Source organism: Rhinoraja longicauda, chromosome 2 (genome assembly GCF_053455715.1).
Source record: "Rhinoraja longicauda isolate Sanriku21f chromosome 2, sRhiLon1.1, whole genome shotgun sequence".
Taxonomy (NCBI): domain Eukaryota; kingdom Metazoa; phylum Chordata; class Chondrichthyes; order Rajiformes; family Arhynchobatidae; genus Rhinoraja; species Rhinoraja longicauda.
In genome coordinates this window covers 2052410-2071128 of record NC_135954.1, presented here as the reverse complement: position 1 = coordinate 2071128, position 18719 = coordinate 2052410, and the positions used below count along the sequence as shown (strand labels likewise).

At 47.3% G+C, this 18719-nt stretch overlaps 1 protein-coding gene across 3 annotated transcripts in view; it reads right to left on the bottom strand.

Moving 5' to 3' along the window:
* Positions 1–18719, bottom strand: part of fars2 (phenylalanyl-tRNA synthetase 2, mitochondrial) — a 368551-nt gene that overhangs the window by 249540 nt on the left and 100292 nt on the right. For all 3 annotated transcript variants that reach the window (XM_078413844.1, XM_078413860.1, XM_078413852.1), the window contains one exon: positions 871–1496. In XM_078413844.1, coding sequence (XP_078269970.1) covers positions 871–1482 — 612 coding nt within the window. In that variant the 5' untranslated portion in view covers positions 1483–1496. The remainder of the gene's footprint in view (positions 1–870; positions 1497–18719) is intronic.

The following is an 18719-nucleotide window of genomic DNA, read 5'->3' as shown; positions in this document are numbered from 1 at the left end:
TTTTGTTGCGTGCTAACCAGTCAGAGGAAAGACTATACATGATTACAATCGAGCCGTCCACAGTGTACAGATACAGGGACGTTTTGTGAAATAAAGTCCAGTAAAGTCCGATTAAAGATGGTATGAGGGTCTCCAATGAGGTAGATGGTCGGGGGAAGAAACTGCAGATGCTGCTTTAAATCGAAGGTAGACACAAAATGCTGGAGTAACTCAGCGGGACAGGCAGCATCTCGGGAGAAAAGGAAAGGGTGACATTTCAGGTCGAGACCCTTCTTCAGACTGATGTCAGGGGAGTGGGCGGGACAAAGATAAAATGTAGTCGGAGACAGGAAGACTAGTGGGAGAACTGGGAAGGGGGAGGGGATGGAGAGAGAGGGAAAGCAGGGACTATCTGAAGTTAGAGAAGTCACTGTTCATACCGCTGGGGTGTAAACTACCCATGCGAAATAAATGGTAGGTCAGGACGGCTCGCTAGTTGCCTGATAACAGCTGGGAAGAAACTGTCCCTTAATCTGGAAGTGTGCATTTTCACATTTCTGTACCTCTTGCCCGATGGGAGAGGGGAGAAGAGGGAGTGACCGGGGTGAGACTGGTCCTTGATCATGCTGCTGGCCTTGCCGAGGCAGCGTGAAGTGTGAATGGAATCAATGGAAGGGATTTATTCACAAAGTGCTGGAGTAACTCAGCAGGTCAATGGAAGGGAGGTGGGTTTGTGTGATGGTCTGGGCTGCGTCCACAATCAATTCTCCGCAATTTGAATTTAAATCTGCTTAAAGCTACCAGCTCCTTTATTCATTCGTACAAGACAAGACAGAAAGTGTACCAAACAGAAGTTTTGGGAGACAATTGAAGAATGATGCCAGCTCTCACCTCATGCTTGGTAAACAGCCTGACTCCTTCCATCTGGTGGAAGACTGGATAGTGACTTTTATCAATTTCATCTCGTCGATAAACATCTCCAAATACCAGGAAGGCATTGAGACCTGCACGGATAAGATCCCGTTGGTGGGCAGAGGTATGAGCCCTGAGCATGTGAGTCTGATTCAGGTAGAAGTTATCGCCTTTCCTCCTGCTCGCGTGGTCGGGTGGGATAAGCAGACTGTCAAAGTTCTGCTCTGTGGTGACCACAGGGGACAGGTTATCGTACATCGAGAAGAGCGGGTTCCCGCGGCGATTCAGGTAACGTGTGTAGAAATGGTCCTTAATGCGTTCTTTCATCAGCCACAGAGGGTGGTTCCTTTGGTTCTGCAGGCTTCTCCCCACTTTGGACAAAATCTTTGGTGTGACGTTGGTGTAGTCATCGCAAGGGTAGAATTTCCCGAAGAGTTCAATCGCATCAGCATGCCTTGCACGAGCTGCTGGATCTGAGGTCTTACACCTGACCTGCTGCACATATCCACCTGCAGGTCTTGTTGGTAAGTGAAGGGACTGCAAAATCTTCAGAAATCGTGGAAATGAGAACATTCTAATAGGCATCTTCATTATTGTTGATCGATCTGAAAAAAATAATTTTCCTTGATATTAAATATGTTTAGATTTATTATTTAGATTTTTTAGATTTAGGTTTAGAGATACAGCGCGGAAACAGGCCCTTCGGCCCACCGAGTCCGCGCCGCCCAGCGATCCCCGCACACTAACACTATCCTACACACACTAGGGACAATTTTTACATTTACCCAGTCAATTAACCTACAAACCTGCACGTCTTTGGAGTGTGGGAGGAAACCGAAGATCTCGGAGAAAACCCACGCAGGTCACGGGGAGAACGTACAAACTCCGTACAGACAGCGCCCGTAGTCAGGATCGAACCTGAGTCTCCGGCGTTGCATTCGCTATAAGGCAGCAAATCTACCGCTGCGCCACCATGCCTGTACCTTGCGCCTTGTTGCATGTACCAAGATACAGTGAAAAGCATTGCTTTGCATGCTGTCGAATCTGATCAGGTATATTTACCTCGGGGATTTTGTTTAAACCAGCATCTAATGTTGGGGGAGTCCAGAACCGGGGGCCACAGTCTAAGAATAATGGGGAGGCCTTTTAAAACTGAGGTGAGAAGAAACTTTTTCACCCAGCGAGTTGTGAATTTGTGGAATTCTTTGCCACAGAAGACAGTGGAGGCCAATTCACTGAATGAATTTAAAAGAGAGTTAGATAGAGCTAGTGGAGGGGCTAGTGGAATCAAGGGATATGGGGAGAAGGCAGGCACGGGTTACTGATTGTGGATGATCAGCCATGAGCACAATGAATGACGGTGCTGGCTCGAAGGGCCAAATGGCCTCCTCCTGCACCTATTTTCTATGCTTCCACGTTTCTATGTAAAGTTCCTTCCTGCACTAATCAGATATACCATACATAGATACAGACAATTCAAACTCAAGTACAATAGGTAGGGCAAGGGGAAGATACAGAGTGCATAATACAGTTCTCAGCATTGTAGCACATCAGTTCCAGAGACAAAGTCCAATGTCCGCAATGGAGTAGACGTGAATTGGACAGTACCCTAGCTTATGGAAGGGCCGTTCAGAAGTCTGATCAGAGAGGAGAAGAAGCTGTTCCTGAGTCTGGTGGTGCGCGCTTTCATGCTACAACGGGGCTAGGTCATTGAAGGCATTTAAAGAGGAGATCAATAAGTGATCTTGCTGGCTCTCCACCACCACTTGGACAATATGGACACGTACCGCAGGCTGTTGTTCAGCTCGGTGTTTAACACCATCATCGCCATCAAACTTGTGGAGGCTTGAGGAATAGCGGGCTCTGCAAACTGCCGCAGAAGAAGTGATGAGACCTGAGAGCAGCTTCACCATAATCATTAGTTCATCACTTCTAAGAGCAGAATTAGGCCATTTGGCCCATCAAGTCTATGCCATTCGCCATTCATTCATGGCTGATCTATCTTTCCCTCTCAACCCCATTCTCCTGCCTTCTCCCCATAACTAATCAAGAACCTGTCAATCTCCGGCTTAAATATGTCTATTGACTTGGCCTCCACAGCCTTCTATGGCAATGAGTTCCACAGATTTATCACCCTCTGACTAAAGAAATTCCTCCTCATCTCCTTTCTCAAGGTACCTACTTTAATCCTGATTGAATGGTGGGGAAGCTCAAGGGGCCAGGTAGCCTTTTCCGGTTTCTATTTCATTAAGTTGTTGTATTAAACTTCAAAGTAGGTTTTCAGGTGACAATCATGGGACCCAATCAAAAAGAAATGAAACACGCCAGGGATGTTTTGCTAAATTGGAGCCATGGTTATTTTTCAGGGGACAATAACAGTCCCATGTGGAATAATCATTCAGTGTACTGCTTACTGTATGATTTTCTCGTAATAGATTTCTGAGAAATACAAATGAAGATTTTTATATTACATTTATGGAATGAACTGTAGACTCGTCCCATTAATATACAATCCCGAATGAAAAACACAATCAAAATTCAAATGTGCTACTTCCTCATATATATAATTCGCAAAAAATCTCATTAAAAAGTTCAGCAAACAAACAAATGAGATGCTACCTCACTGCATTAACTGTTCATACTCTAAAATGATGTGCTTCCTCAAAATGGACAATTATACAATTTTGGACTGGACCATCATTTTTTCCAGTATTTTTGTAATTTAAAAGCCTTCTATTACAAATAACAGATCACATTTGCATCCAAATGTAAATCTGCTCCTCGGTTATGTGCGTTTTCTTAAATGCAACAGTGCTTGGAAATATATCTATTCTTGATGGAGGATGAAATGTAGTGATCAGAGATCACCATTCTAAACTAAATCTAAGCATTGAGCAGAACACAAACTGCTGGAGGATCTCAGTGGGTCAGGCAAGCATGTGGGGTGGGAATGGACAGGCAATATTCTGGGTCTGGACCCTTCTACAGTGGGAATGGGCGGCACGGTGGCGCAGCGGTAGAGTTGCTGCCTTACAGCGAATGCAGCGCCGGAGACCAGGGTTCCATCCCGACTACGGGCGCCGTCTGTACGGAGTTTGTACGTTCTCCCCGTGACCTGCGTGGGTTTTCTCCGAGATCTTCGGTTTCCTCCCACACTCCAAAGACGTGCAGATTTGTAGGTTAATTGGCTTGGTGAATGTGAAAACTGTCCCTAGTGGGTATAGAATAGTGTGAATGTGCGGGGATCGCTGGTCGGCACGGACCCAGTGGGCCGAAAGGGCCTGTTTCTGCGCTGTATCTCTAAACTAAACTAAATACAGAGTGAGTCTAATAATCAGTCTGAAGAAGGGTTCAGACCTGAAACATCATCTGTTCAGCCCGGCGTTCAACACCATCAGCCCCTCCAAACTTGTTATCAAACTCAGGGAACTGTGTCTCTTCCACAGACTACAATCATTACGAATTGGCAATAACACTTGAGCATCCATGACCATCAGCACAGGAGCACCTCAGGGCAGTGTGCAACAGTCCCCTGCTCTACCCAATCTGTGGCCATCACTCTGCAAGTTCCAACTCCATTTTTTAATTCACCAACACCCCCACCGGTAAGGATGAGTCAGAGTGTGGAAGGAAGATCGATCTCTGAATATTGATTTCTCTAACTTCTAGTAACTTGCAACCCTCTCTCCGACCCTCCCCCACCCAAGTCGTACTGGCTTCAAAGACGTCTTGTTGAGTCTCAATGTCTGTAACTAGTTTTCACCTAGACTACAGCTAACAGTGGCCTTTATCATCGTGACTTTTTTGCATATCTTTCATTCATTTGTTCTGTATTTCTCTATATCACCGCCTATATCTCTCGTTTCCCTTTCCCCTGACTCAGTCTGAAGAAGGGTCTCGACCCGCAATAGACAATAGACAATAGGTGCAGGAGGAGGCCATTCAGCTCTTCGAGCCAGCACCGTCATTCAATGTGATCATGGCTGATCATTCTCAATCAGTACCCCGTTCCTGCCTTCTCCCCATACCCCCTGACTCCGCTATCCTTAAGAGCTCTATCCAGCTCTCTCTTGAATGCATTCAGAGAATTGGCCTCCACTGCCTTGTGAGGCAGAGAATTCCACAGATTTCCAGTGTATACAAGCCTAGTCGCTCCAGTCTTTCAACATTTGAGGAAGGATATTCTTGCTATTGAGGGCGTGCAGCGTAGGTTTACTAGGTTAATTCCCGGAATGGCGGGACTGTCCTATCTTGAAAGACTGGAGCGACTAGGTTTGTATACACTGGAATTTAGAAGGATGAGAGGGGATCTTATCGAAACGTATAAGATTATTAAGGGGTTGGACATGTTAGAGGCAGGAAACATGTTCCCAATGTTGGGGGAGTCCAGAACCAGGGGCCACAGTTTAAGAATAAGGGGTAGGCCATTTAGAACAGAGATGAGGAAAAACTTTTTTAGTCAGAGAGTTGTGAATCTGTGGAATTCTCTGCCTCAGAGGGCAGTGGAGGCCAATTCTCTGAATACATTCAAGAGAGAGCTAGATAGAGCTCTTAAGGATAGCGGAGTCAGGGGGTATGGGGAGAAGGCAGGAACGGGGTACTGATTGAGAATGATCAGCCATGATCACATTGAATGGCGGTGCTGGCTCGAAGGGCCGAATGGCCTACTCCTGCACCTATTGTCTATTGTCTATAACATATGATAATCCCGCCATTCCGGTAATTAACCTAGTAAACCTACGCTGCACGCCCTCAATAGCAAGAATATCCTTCCTCAAATTTGGAGACCAAAACTGCACACAGTACTCCAGGTGCGGTCTCACTAGGGCCCTGTACAACTGCAGAAGGACTGCAATGTCACTTGTTCCTTTTTTTTTCGGAGATGCTGTCTGACCCACTGAGTTACTCCAGCATTTTGTGTCCATCTCGTGACTCTCTTAAATTCTACAGGTTACAGTGGAGAACATATCGACCGGCTGGATCACAGCCTGAGTCGGCAACTCAAACGCACAGGAATGAAGAAGGAGTGGACAAAAATTGTCCAGTCCATTTTGGGTACTGACCTCCCCATTATCAAGGGCATCTCTCTACAGGAGTCTCTGCCTCAAAAAGGCTGCCAGCATCATCGTGCCCGCACCAGCCTGGCCACGCTGACATTTCACTCATGCCGTCGGGAAGAAGGTACAGGAGGCTGAAAACCGGGACCTCCAGGTTGAAGAACAGCTTCTTCCCAACTGCCATCAGACTCTTGAACACGATAAAGACCAAAGTTGCAATAAGGTCTTTGTGCTTTTTGCAATAACATTGTTTTTTCTTTGTAATTTATTTATTGAATTTTTTGTTTATTACGTTATCAGTGAGCACTGTGTTTACAGGACTGTTATGCTGGTGCAAGTAAGTTGAGATTAGATTGGAGATACAGCGTGGAAACAAGCCCTTCGGCCCACTGAGACGATGCCGACCCCCACTCCCGATACACTGGGGACAATTTACAGAGGCCACTTAGCCTATAAACCCGCACGTCTTTGGGATGTGGGCGGAAACCAGAGCCCCCAGAAGAAACCCACGCGGTCACAGGGAGAACGTGCAAACTCTCCACAGACACACGCAAGGTCAGCATCGAACCCGGGTGTCCGGCGCTGTGAGGCAGTAGCTCTACCACTGCACCAGTATGCTGCCCGAATTTCATTTGATATATTCAAACAATGAGAATTTCATTCTTATGTTTTCGGTGCATACGCCAAATAAACACTCTTAACACGGTCAAAGCAGCCACAGCCAGACATAAAAACAGCTTTTTTCCACGAATAGCAGCTCTACTCAATAACCAAAAGTCTGTCGTCTATATTTGCTCTGGTTTATTTCACTCACATGTTTAAACTGTAATGTTGTATTCTTAATGTTTTAATGTTTTATGCTTTATTCTTAATTGTTTACTGTATGTTCGTGTAGTTGCTTGCGAGCGGAGCACCAAGGCACATTCCTTGTATGTGTACATACTTGGCCAATAAACTTATTCATTCATTCATCTAGGCATGTGTAGATTGTCACGCTGGCCAGCACAGGCAGATGGCATGCATGTTGCTTAGTGGCATCATTTAATCGCACTGCAGCATAGCTTCCAGTCACGGGTCATTGAGGCAGATTTCATTGTTATTCAGGTTTGTCATCTTGAATTGGCTGAGGGCTCCGCTTTGTAATTCTAGCGGATAATTTACATACTAGCAAGTAGACTTATCGACATACAATCCTCAATGGCAGCTCTGCTCCGAGCACAAGAATCCTCAGACTCAGGAAATTGATAACCTGATGGAACAGTGCCAGAACTACAAACCCACTCTCAACATTAACAAGCTCAACGAGCTGATGGTTGACTTCGGGAGGGGAAAGCCAGAGATCTATGGAACTGTCTTCATTGATGGGAATGCAGGCGGAGAGAGTCAACAGCTCAAGTTCCTGGGTGTGCATATCTCAGTTTCAGTTTCATTTTAGTTTGCCAACTGTCCCGTATTAGCCGGGACATCCCGTATTTTGGGCTAAATTAGTTTGTCCCGTACGGGACCGCCCTTGTCCCGTATTAGTAGGGTTGCCAACTTTCTCACTCCCAAATACGGGACAAAGGGTGACGTCACCGCCCCGCGCCCCTCGTGACCTCACCCAGCCAGAGGCCACGTGCTCCTGCTCCACCCCGGGCCTGTGATGTTACCATGTCCCTTATTTGAGAATGAGGAAGTTGGCAACCCTATTGTCACGTGTACAGTGAAAAGCTTTTGTTGCGTGCTAACCAGCCAGCGTAAAGACAATACACGATTGCAATCAAGCCATTCACAGTGTACGGATACATGATAAGGGAATAAGAAGATCATAGTTACAGTAAGAAATGTTGCTGAAGGAGTAGTGATTTAAGTGTGTGAAGCGATTGTAATATGTGACTGTATGTCTGATTCCACGGCTTCATGATTCCATGGCGAGCATGCAAATTACTAGTCGCCTGGGATGGGTGCCATCTTGGAAGCACTCTGGTTGAGGTTTATTATTGTCACGTGTACCGATTTACAAGTGAAAACTTTGTTTTTTTCATGCTATTAAATCAGATCAGATCATATTCATAAATACAATCTAGTCAAATTCAAATACGGTAGATAGAACAATTGTACAATTTTCATATGTTGAAAGACTGGAGCGACTGGGCTTGTATACACTGGAATTTAAAAGGATGAGAGGGGATCTTATTGAAACATATAAGATTATTAAAGGATTGGACACGCTAGAGGCAGGAAACATGTTCCCGATGTTGGGGGAGTCCAGAACCAGGGGCCACAGTTTAAGAATAAGGCGTAGGCCATTTAGAACGGAGATGAGGAAAAACTTTTTCACCCAGAGAGTTGTGAATCTGTGGAATTCTCTGCCTCAGAAGGCAGTGGAGGCCAATTCTCTGGATGCTTTCAAGAGAGAGTTAGATAGAGCTCTTAAAGATAGCGGAGTCAAGGGATATGGGGAGAAGGCAGGAACAGGGTACTGATTGTGGATGATCAGCCATGATCACAGTGAATGGTGGTGCTGGCTCGATGGGCTGAATGGCCTACTCCTGAGCCTATTGTCTATTGTCCACAGAATATAGTTCTCGACATTGTCGCGCATCCGTTCCATAGACAATGTCCAATGTTTGCAATGGGGTAGAGGTGAATCGGACAGTACCCGAGCTTCTAACGATCTCTTCTGGACCAAGTACATTGATGCAATCACAAAGAAAGCTCACCAATGCCTCTACTTCCTCAGTGGATGGAGGTGGAGAGAGAAATCTAGGACTAGAGGTCATAGACTCAGAATTAAAGGACGTTCCTTTAGGAAGGAGATGAGGAGGAATTTATTTCGTCAGAGGGTGGTGAATCTGTGGAATTCTTTGCCACAGAAGGCTTTGGAGGCCCCCTGCCTCCCGAGGAGAACGATCTAAACTTTAAAATGTGAATAACTTAAAAAATATAACACAGATTTCAATGAAACTTCTTCCATTAGCACCAAAGGGATGACGGTGAGTAAAGTGGGCCTAAAACTGTCGCGCTATCGTGTACCGTTTTGGCTGTAGTTCAGGAACAAACAAACAAGAGTTTTTGTATATAGATACTGTACATGGATAGGACAGGTTTAGAGGAATATGGGCTTAACACAGGCAGGTGCGACTAGCGTAGATGGGGCATGTTGGTTTGCATGGGCAAGTTGGGCCGACGGGCCTGTTTCGTGTTGTGTGACTATGACTAATAATCTATTAATCACTATCCTTGAAGAACACAAATGTGCAAGATGCCAGAAGCTCTCAGCAGGTCAGCTGGAAGAGCCACAGAGTCAATGTTTCAGGTCAAGTATCCTTCATCAGAACTGTGAAGTTAGAAAGCTAATGTGTCAGATGGAAATGTCATACAATGGTATCAGTATTGGTTTATTATTGTCATGTGTGCCAAGATACACCGATCAGCCAAAACATAATGACCTGATGAGGCAAAACATTATGCCCACCTGCCTAACATGCTGTTGGTCCTCCGTGTGCAGCCCCATACGCAGCAGGGTGCGATGCACTGTGTATTGTGACACATTCCTCCCGTGACCACGATTAACATTTTCTGTGACTTGTGCCACAGTCGACCTTCTGTCGGTTCGGACCAGACGGGGATAGCCTTCGTTGCCCTCGCGCATCGATGAGCCTTGGGTGTCCAACACCCTGCCTGTCGCCGGTTTGTGGTTTGTCCCTCCTCGGATCACTGTCGGTCGGTACTCACCAATGCTGACCGGGAGCACCCCACAAGCCTTGCCGTTTCAGAGATGCTCTGACCCAGTCGTCTGGCCATAACAATTTGGCCCTTGTCAAAGTCGCTCAGGTCTTTACTCCTGCCCATTTCTCCTGCATCCAACACGTCAACTTTATAACAGTTGTGTTTGGCTGCCTGTCGTCGCTCACCTGGAGATCGTAGTGTTCTTCGAGCCACTTTGGTTTACGACCGCCGAACCCTCCTGTTGATCCGACCCTCCGTCGTCGACTTCTTCAGTCCAGGTCCCGGACAAAGTTTCTTCCAGCGATCGCTCCTCGATCAACTCCCGGTAGATGTGTGGGCCCAGCCTTACATCCACCGCCGCACGCACCACGCTAGGAGGCGGGGTAAATGCGCGGGAACATTCGAAAATTTAAAAAACCTCGCCCGCGCTCATCCAACAGCGGCCTACCTCGCCCAGCGCTGCGAAGTCGGACCTGGTCGACCTTACTGCTCCATCCACCAGCGCTCCCTCGAGCTCAGGTATGACGCTCTTCGACCGATCATCCCGGTCCCTGGACTGCCGGCCCGTGGGCTCCCAGCAAGGCCATCTGTGAAGCGCAGCGGCGTGGTCTCCCTGAACCTCCGCCCGCTGGCGTGGGAGCCGCTACCAGACCGAAGCTCACCTGCTGTCCCTGCTGTCCCTGCTAAAGTGGCCCTGATCAACGCAAGATCCCTACAGAACAAGACCTTCATCCTCAACGACTTCTTCACCACCCGTGGATTGGACTTCTTACTGCTCACAGAATCCTGGCTTAACCCTGGTGAGCTTGCTCCACTCGTGGAACTCTGTCCTGATGACTGTAACTTCTTCACCTCGCCTAGGCTCTCCGGACGCGGTGGGGGCTTAGCCACTGTGTTTAAGAAACATTTCAACTGCCGCCTCCTGAACGCTGATCATTTCTCCAGTTTCGAGGTGCAACTAATTAAAGTAGGCCTAGCCTATCCCCTCTTAATTGTTCTTGTGTATCGCCCACCAGAAATGCATAAGGACTTCATCACCCAATTTGCTGATCTGATTTCTAGCATTTTGCCCAAATTTGACCGGATCATGATTCTTGGTGACTTTAATATTCATGTTTGCTGTCCCACTAAGCCTCTTGTGAGTGAATTTATGCACCTGGTTGAGTCCTTCAATCTGACTCTTCACACCACGGGACCCACTCACAAGTTAGGCCATACTCTCGACCTAGTGTTATCGTCCGGATTCCCAATCAACAACATTGAAACTACTGAAGCCTGTCTATCGGACCACAGCGCTATCATTTTTGACGCATCTCTGCCTTTATCTCCCGCAAAATCTCATCTCCCGGTTCGCTACTCCCGCGACATAAATTCATTGACTGCCAGTAAATTCTCCGAGGCTCTCACAGCTTCCCCCAACATCTGCACTATTGAGGCCTCTCCCCCCCATCTCAGCACTGAAGATCTCGCCTCTTTATTTAATATCACTTGCTCTTCCATCCTGGATTCTATCGCTCCCCTTAAAATGAAAAAGCCTAAGCCCAAAGGTCGGCCGTGGCTCAATGACACCACCAAAGCCCTAAGAAGGGAGTGCAGAAAATCAGAAAGGAGGTGGAAATGTGACAAGCTTCAAATTTCCTTCGAAATTCTGAGAAACAATCTTCTCAAATACCAGGAAGCAGTAAAGTCTGCTAGAGCACAATACTTCTCCGACCTTATTTCCAAAAACTCTCATAACTCCAAGGTCCTATTTAGAACAATTACCTCTGTCATATGTCCCGCCCCCAGTACCAGCTTAGTTGGGTCTCCTGCTAAGTGCGAAGAATTCGCTAAATTTTTCACCAACAAAGTTGAGAACATTAGAATGAACATTTCCCCTCCCACCCGTGACCTAGCTGTCTCACTAGTCTGTTCATCTAAATTGGACTGCTTCCAACCCGTCACTCTATCCTCCCTTGCAAAGCTTGTCTCCGCTATGAAACCTGCAACCTGCCCCCTTGATCCTGCCCCCACTGCCCTTCTGAAGGATGTCATTGCAATAGCCGGTCCCAGCATCCTCTCTATTATCAACAGTTCTCTGGCCACTGGCACTGTTCCAACCAGTTTCAAGCACGCGGTGGTCCAGCCCCTACTGAATAAACCTAACTTAGACCCTACCTTGCCTAGCAACTACAGACCCATTTCCAAACTGCCATTCCTGTCAAAAGTCATTGAAAAGGTAACTCTAAACCAATTAGTGCCCTACCTGCACCAATACACCATCCTGGAAAGTTTCCAGTCAGGTTTCAGAGCCCACCACAGCACAGATTCTGCCTTGTTGAAGGTACACAACGACCTGCTTCTCGCCATCGACACCGGCGACTGTGCAATCCTGCTCCTTCTCGACCTCAGCGCAGCGTTCGATACAGTGGACCACACCATCCTTATTGACCGTCTCCGGTACGCGGTTGGCATTGATGGCACTGCCCTGAGCTGGTTCATTTCCTACCTCAAAGATAGGAGTTTCGCCATCAACATAGGCAGTTATTCCTCTGCTCCAGCTAGCCTCTCCTGCGGAGTTCCACAAGGCTCCATCCTAGGCCCCATTCTCTTCTCTCTATACATGCTCCCCCTTGGCCAAATCATTCAAAGGCACGGCATTTCTTTCCACTGCTATGCCGATGACACTCAGCTTTACCTCCCCCTGAAACCCAACAACCAGTCAAATTTAAACAGCCTCTTACACTGCCTTGAGGACATAAAATGTTGGATGGCACAGAACTTCCTCCAATTAAATGAGAGCAAGTCTGAGGTCATCCTATTCGGCCCCCCCGACTCCATCAAATCGATAACAGGCAATCTTGGAAGTCTATCCTGCCTAGTCAAACCGCATGTCAAAAACCTCGGCATGATATTTGACTCTGCATTAAAATTTGATAAGCAAGTCAACGCTGTGGTAAAAGCCAGCTTCTTCCAACTTCGAACCATAGCTAAAATCAAACCTTTCCTTCAATTCGACGACACAGAAAAAATCATTCACGCTTTCATTTCCTCCCGCCTAGACTACTGCAACTCCCTATACTGGTTGCCACAGGAGGAGGAGCCAGCGCTGCCGTCGCAGCTGCGGCTTGCCTGCAGTCCGTCTGTCTTTTGTGTTTTTTGTTGTTTTTGTATGTATTGTAGTTTTAATATGGTGTAGTGTTTGTATGTTATGTGGGGGGAGGGGGTGGGAGGGAACGGGAACTGTAAACAATTCTCTCTCCCGAACGGAGACGCGACCTTTGTTTCTGTGTCGTGTCTCCGTTCCCGTTGCGGCCTACCACCGGCCATGCACCTGGGACCACCTGGGGCTCTGGTTCGCAGAGCCCACGGACCGGACTCACCACCTGCGGCGCTGGCTGCCTGCGGATGCTGCGGGAGCGGCTGCGACTCGTCTCCGGAGCGGGCCGCGTGGACGTCAGAAGCCCACAGGCCCCTGGGTGGGGGCCGACATCGGGAGCTCCGGCAGCGGCAGAGGCAGCGTGTTCGCCCGCCCCGAATCGCGGGGCTTGGGTCGGCCCGCCGCGGACCTTTCACCGTCCGGCGCGGCCTGGAATAGGCCGTGGACCTTTCACCGTCCGGCGCGGCGCTCCAATGTCGGGAGCCCCGACGTGGCAAGTTCAACAGCCTGACCTCGGGAGAAGACGGCAGGGAAGAGAAAAGACATTTTGGCCTTCCATCACAGTGAGAAGGGACTGGAGGAGACTCACTGTGATGGATGTTTCTTTTGTTTGGTGTTAGTGGATGATTGTATGTGTTATTGCATTTTTATTGATTATTCTTATTGGTCTTAGTGTTTCAACTGCGGGTAATGTTTCATTTCACTACACATTTATGTGTATGTGACAAATAAACGACTATTGATATTGACTGGGATCAGCCAATCTTCCCTGTCCCGCCTGCAACTGGTCCAAAACGCCGCAGCGAGACTCCTGACGGGTACCCGTAAAAGGGACCACATCACCCCGATTCTGGCCTCTCTCCACTGGCTCCCTGTACGGTACAGAATCAACTTCAAGCTCCTCCTATTCACGTATCAAGCCCTAAATGGACATTCCCCCCCCTACATCAAAAATCTTCTAACCCCCCTCTCTAACTCCAGGTCCCTCAGGTCGGCCGACTTGGGGCTACTCACTATCCCGCGGTCTAGGCTTAAGCTCAGGGGTGACCGCGCTTTTGCGGTTGCAGCTCCTAGACTGTGGAACAGCATCCCTCTCCCCATCAGAACTGCCCCCTCCATCGACTCCTTTAAGTCCAGGCTCAAAACCTATTTCTACTCCCTAGCGTTTGAGGCTCATTGAGGAGGCGCTGTGAACTGTTTGTGTGCTACTGTATGTTTCTTTTTTTTTTCCTTAGTACCTAATCAGATGTACAGCACTTTGGTCAACGTGGGTTGTTTTTAAATGTGCTATACAAATAAAATTGAAATTGAAAAAATTGAACTTCAAGAACTGACTGTTCACTTGCTGACTAATATATCCCACCCCTTGACAGGTGCCATTGTAACAAGGTAATCAATGTTATTCACTTTGCCTGTCAATGGTCATAATGTTTCGGGAAGAAGCATTGGGTCGTGCTATCAAGCTTCTGTATCTTCAGCCCAACACAGGGGGAAGTGGGAATGACCAGAGGTCAAAAGTCCTTAATTATGTTGGATGCTTTCCAGAGGCAGTGTAAAGTGCAGATGCAGTCAATGGTGGGGTGTCTGCTCTGTGTGATGGACTGGGCTACATCTACAACTCTCTGCAGTTTCTTGTAGTATTGGGCAGAGATGTTCCCAAATCAAGCCGTGGTGCATTCCATTAGGATGTTTTCTAAGGTGCATCTGTAGACGTTGGCAAGAGTCGTTGGAGACATGTCAAATGGCGGGACTGTCATATGTTGAAAGACTGGAGCGACTAGGCTTGTATACACTGGAATTTAGAAGGATGAGAGGAGATCTTATCGAAACGTATAAGATTATTAAGGGGTTGGACACGTTAGAGGCAGGAAACATGTTCCCAATGTTGGGGGAGTCCAGAACCAGGGGCCACAGTTTAAGAATAAGGGGTAGGCCATTTAGAACTGAGATGAGGAAAAACTTTTTCAGTCAGAGAGTTGTGAATCTGTGGAATTCTCTGCCTCAGAAGGCAGTGGAGGCCAATTCTCTGAATGCATTCAAGAGAGAGCTAGATAGAGCTCTTAAGGATAGCGGAATCAGGGGGTATGGGGAGAAGGCAGGAACGGGGTACTGATTGAAAATGCTGCATTATATTAAAGATAGCCACAGAGTGCTGGAGTACGGCACGGTAGCGCAGCGGTAGGGTTGCTGCTTTACAGCGAATGCAGCGCCGGAGACTCAGGTTCGATCCTGACTACGGGTGCTGCACTGTAAGGAGTTTGTACGTTCTCCCCGTGACATGCGTGGGTTTTCTCCGAGATCTTCGGTTTCCTCCCACACTCCAAAGACGTACAGGTATGTAGGTTAATTGGCTGGGTAAATGTAAAAATTGTCCCTAGTGGGTGTAGGATAGTGTTAATGTGCGGGGATCACTGGGCGGCACGGACTTGGAGGGCCGAAAAGGCCTGTTTCCGGCTGTATATATATGATATGATGATATGATGATAACAGCAAGTCAGGCAGCATCTCTGGAGAACATGGATAGGTGACGTTTCAGAGTGCTGGATTAACTCAGCGGGTCAGTCATCATCTGTGGAGAACATTGATAGATGATGTTTCACAGAGTGCTGAAGTAACTCAGCGGGTCAGGCAGCATCTGTGGAGAACATGGATAGGTGACGTTTCACAGAGTGCTGGAGTAACTCAGCGGGTCAGGCAGCATCTCTGGAGAACATGGATAGTTTCAATTAGGATCCTTTTTCAGAATGAAAGTGGGAAGGGGGTGAGAGGGGAGAACTGGAAGTGAGAGAAAAAACCAGGACAAATCAGGGCCAGCAACCTCAGGCAAGGACGTTCCTTGATAGGCTGATTTTTGGCTGGAGATGGTGTGAGCCCAAGAGGGACACAGAGTTGCGAATTGTGGAGCTGGACTTTTATTGGAGGACGGGGGCAGTGGAAAGAGGGGGAAAGACAGAGTGGAGGGGGAGGGAATGTATGTTGAAGTTACTGAATATTAGAGAATTGATCTTTCAAGCCGCTGGGTTGTAAGTTACCATCCCTTCCATGGTAGATACGAGTTGGTCTTGGCATCATGTTCGGCAGACATTGTGGGCCACGGGGCCACTACCTGTGCTGTACCGTTCCTTCACTAGGTCCCTGCTTTCCCTCTCTATCCCCTTCCCCCTTCCCAGTTCTCCCACTAGTCTTACTGTCTCTGACTACATTTTATCTTTGTCCCGCCCCCTCCCCTGACATCAGTCTGAAGAAGGGTCTCGACCCGAAACGTCACCTGTTCCTTCTCTCCCGAGATGCTGCCTGACCTGCTGAGTTACTCCAGCATTTTGTGTCTATCTTTGATTTTAACCAGCATCTGTAGCGGGACATGGGACTAGCATAGTTGGGACATGTTGGCCGGTGTGGGCAAGTTGTGCCGAATGGCCTGATTCCACACTGTTTCACTCTATGACTCTTGAAAGGTCCAAGATGGCACCAGAAACATGGTGACTCTTGTGTACTACCTTGGTGTGATCTACCATTGTGCCTGTGTATAGTAAAATGTTTACTGAACTGCATGCAAAAATGGAATTTTACTGTACAATTGATTCAGGAAAAAATGATGAAATATGTTCAAAGTGAATACTGAGGTGACCCGTGGTCTTGTCAAATACATTTCATTGCACTGTTGACCCTGTGCCAACCTACATATGACAAATCAAATTTATTATTCATTTATTATTATTAAGGATGGCATCTCAAGACACCAAAAAACTTGCTTTTTGGTGGCATTCCAGGGCACATTCTGTGGAAATTAATCTACAATTGCAGCTTTTTTTTTAGATTTAGAGACACAGCGCGGAAACAGGCCCCTTCGGCCCACCGAGTCCGCGCCGCCCAGCGATCCCCGCACATTAACACTATCCTACACACACTAGGGACAATTTTTACATTTACCCAGTCAATTAACCTACAAACCTGCACGTCTTTGGAGTGTGGGAGGAAACCGAAGATCTCGGAGAAAATCCACACAGGTCACGGGGAGAACGTACAAACTCCGTACAGGCGGCGCCCGTAGTCGGGATTGAACCTGAGTCTCAGGCGCATTCGCTGTAGGGCAGCAACTCTACATGTTGGTGTAAAATACCATCTTCCAGTTATCCCCTCAGATTTCAGGAACTAATTGCAACTTCTGCTCAATCGATTAGGGCATGGGGTTAATGGCATGCCTCCAGCAAAAAGCAAGAGAATTTCTTGTTATTTTGATTTTTAAAAACACCATTGTGCTGCTGGTAGGTTTTCTGAATTCTACGTTGAATCAAGCTCAGGTTTAGTGCAGAAATTAACAGAAGGGTATGTAACTGTGCGACACAACCATCACGGTGAGAAATGGGCATGCACCACATTACTGTGACCTTATTGAGTGCACCGTGAGATTTTACATGCAACTTGCAAGTCTAATGCAACTTCAATGAAAGATGAATCCTTACAGCCATATTTTATACCAGCTTGATACACCTGTCATATACAGGTTACTTATGTCTAATCCACAGAATATGATAAATGAGACACGACCACGATTAGTAAAACAGATATACCGTGCACTGCCATCATTCAAACTTTCTATGTATGTAGGAAGGAACTGCAGATGCTGGTTTAAAATCGAAGATAGACACAAAATGCTGGAGTAACTCAGCGGGACAGGCAGCATCTCTGGTGAGAAGGAATGGGTGATGTTTCGGGTCGAGACCCTTCTTCAGACTGAGAGTCAGGGGAGAGGGTGGTGCAGAGATAAGGAAGAGGTCAAACTTTCTAACTGTTTTGCGCTGTAGTAATTTCATGTAAGCATACCCCTATCATTCTCAGAAAGGAAGCAGATTAACAGAGAATACACTAATATATAAAGGAATGCTGCTAAACGCCATCATTTAGGCACGCGATCGGCAAGAAATTGTAGAGAATTGTGGACAGCCCAGACCATCACACAAACCAACCTCCCTTCCATTGACTCCATCTACATCTCACGCTGCCTCGGCAAGGCCAGCAGCATAATCAAGGACCAGTCTCACCCCGGTCACTCCCTCTTCTCCCCTCTCCCATCAGGCAAGAGGTACAGAAGTGTGAAAACGCGAAATTCAGACTCAGGGACAGTTTCGAGACACAAGAAACTGCAGATAGAGAACTTAGTAGCATAGTCATGACAACAATCGGCCAGGACACGAACCAACCTCCCTTCCATTGACTCCCTTTATACCTCACGCTGCCTCAACAAGGCCAGCAGCATAATCAAGGACGAGTTATTGCGAGAGAGGTCGTATAGAAAAACAGGGATGTAATGCTGTGGCTCTATAAGGCGCTGGTCAGGCCGCATTTGGAATATCGTGGGCCATTGTGGGCCCCATATCTGAGGAAGGATGTGCTGTCTCTGGAGGGGGTCCAGAGGAGGTTTACGAGAACGATCCCAGGAATGAGTAGGTTAACATATGATGAGCGTTTGTCGGCACTGGGCCTGTATTCGCTGGAGTTTAGGAGAATGAGGGGGGACCTCATAGAAACGTACAGAATAGTGAAATGCTTGGATAGAATGAATGTGGAGAGGATGTTCCCACTAGTGGGAGAGTCTGTGACTAGAGGTCATAGCCTCAGAATTAAAGGACATTCTTTTAGGAAGGAGATGAGGAGGAATTTCTTTAGTCAGAGGATGGTAAATCTGTGGAATTCTGTTACAGAAGGCTAAGGAGGCCATCAATGGATATTTTTACGGCAGAGATACATAAACTCTTGATTAGTATGGGTCAGGGGAGAAGGCAGGAGAATGGGGTTAGGAGGGAGTGATAGATCAGCCATGATTCTGCTCCTATCTCTTATGATCTTATGGGGCGCAATTTATCCCGAAGAACACGAGGAGATTCCTCGGTTCGGAGCATAGTTATCCAAATGCAGAAGAG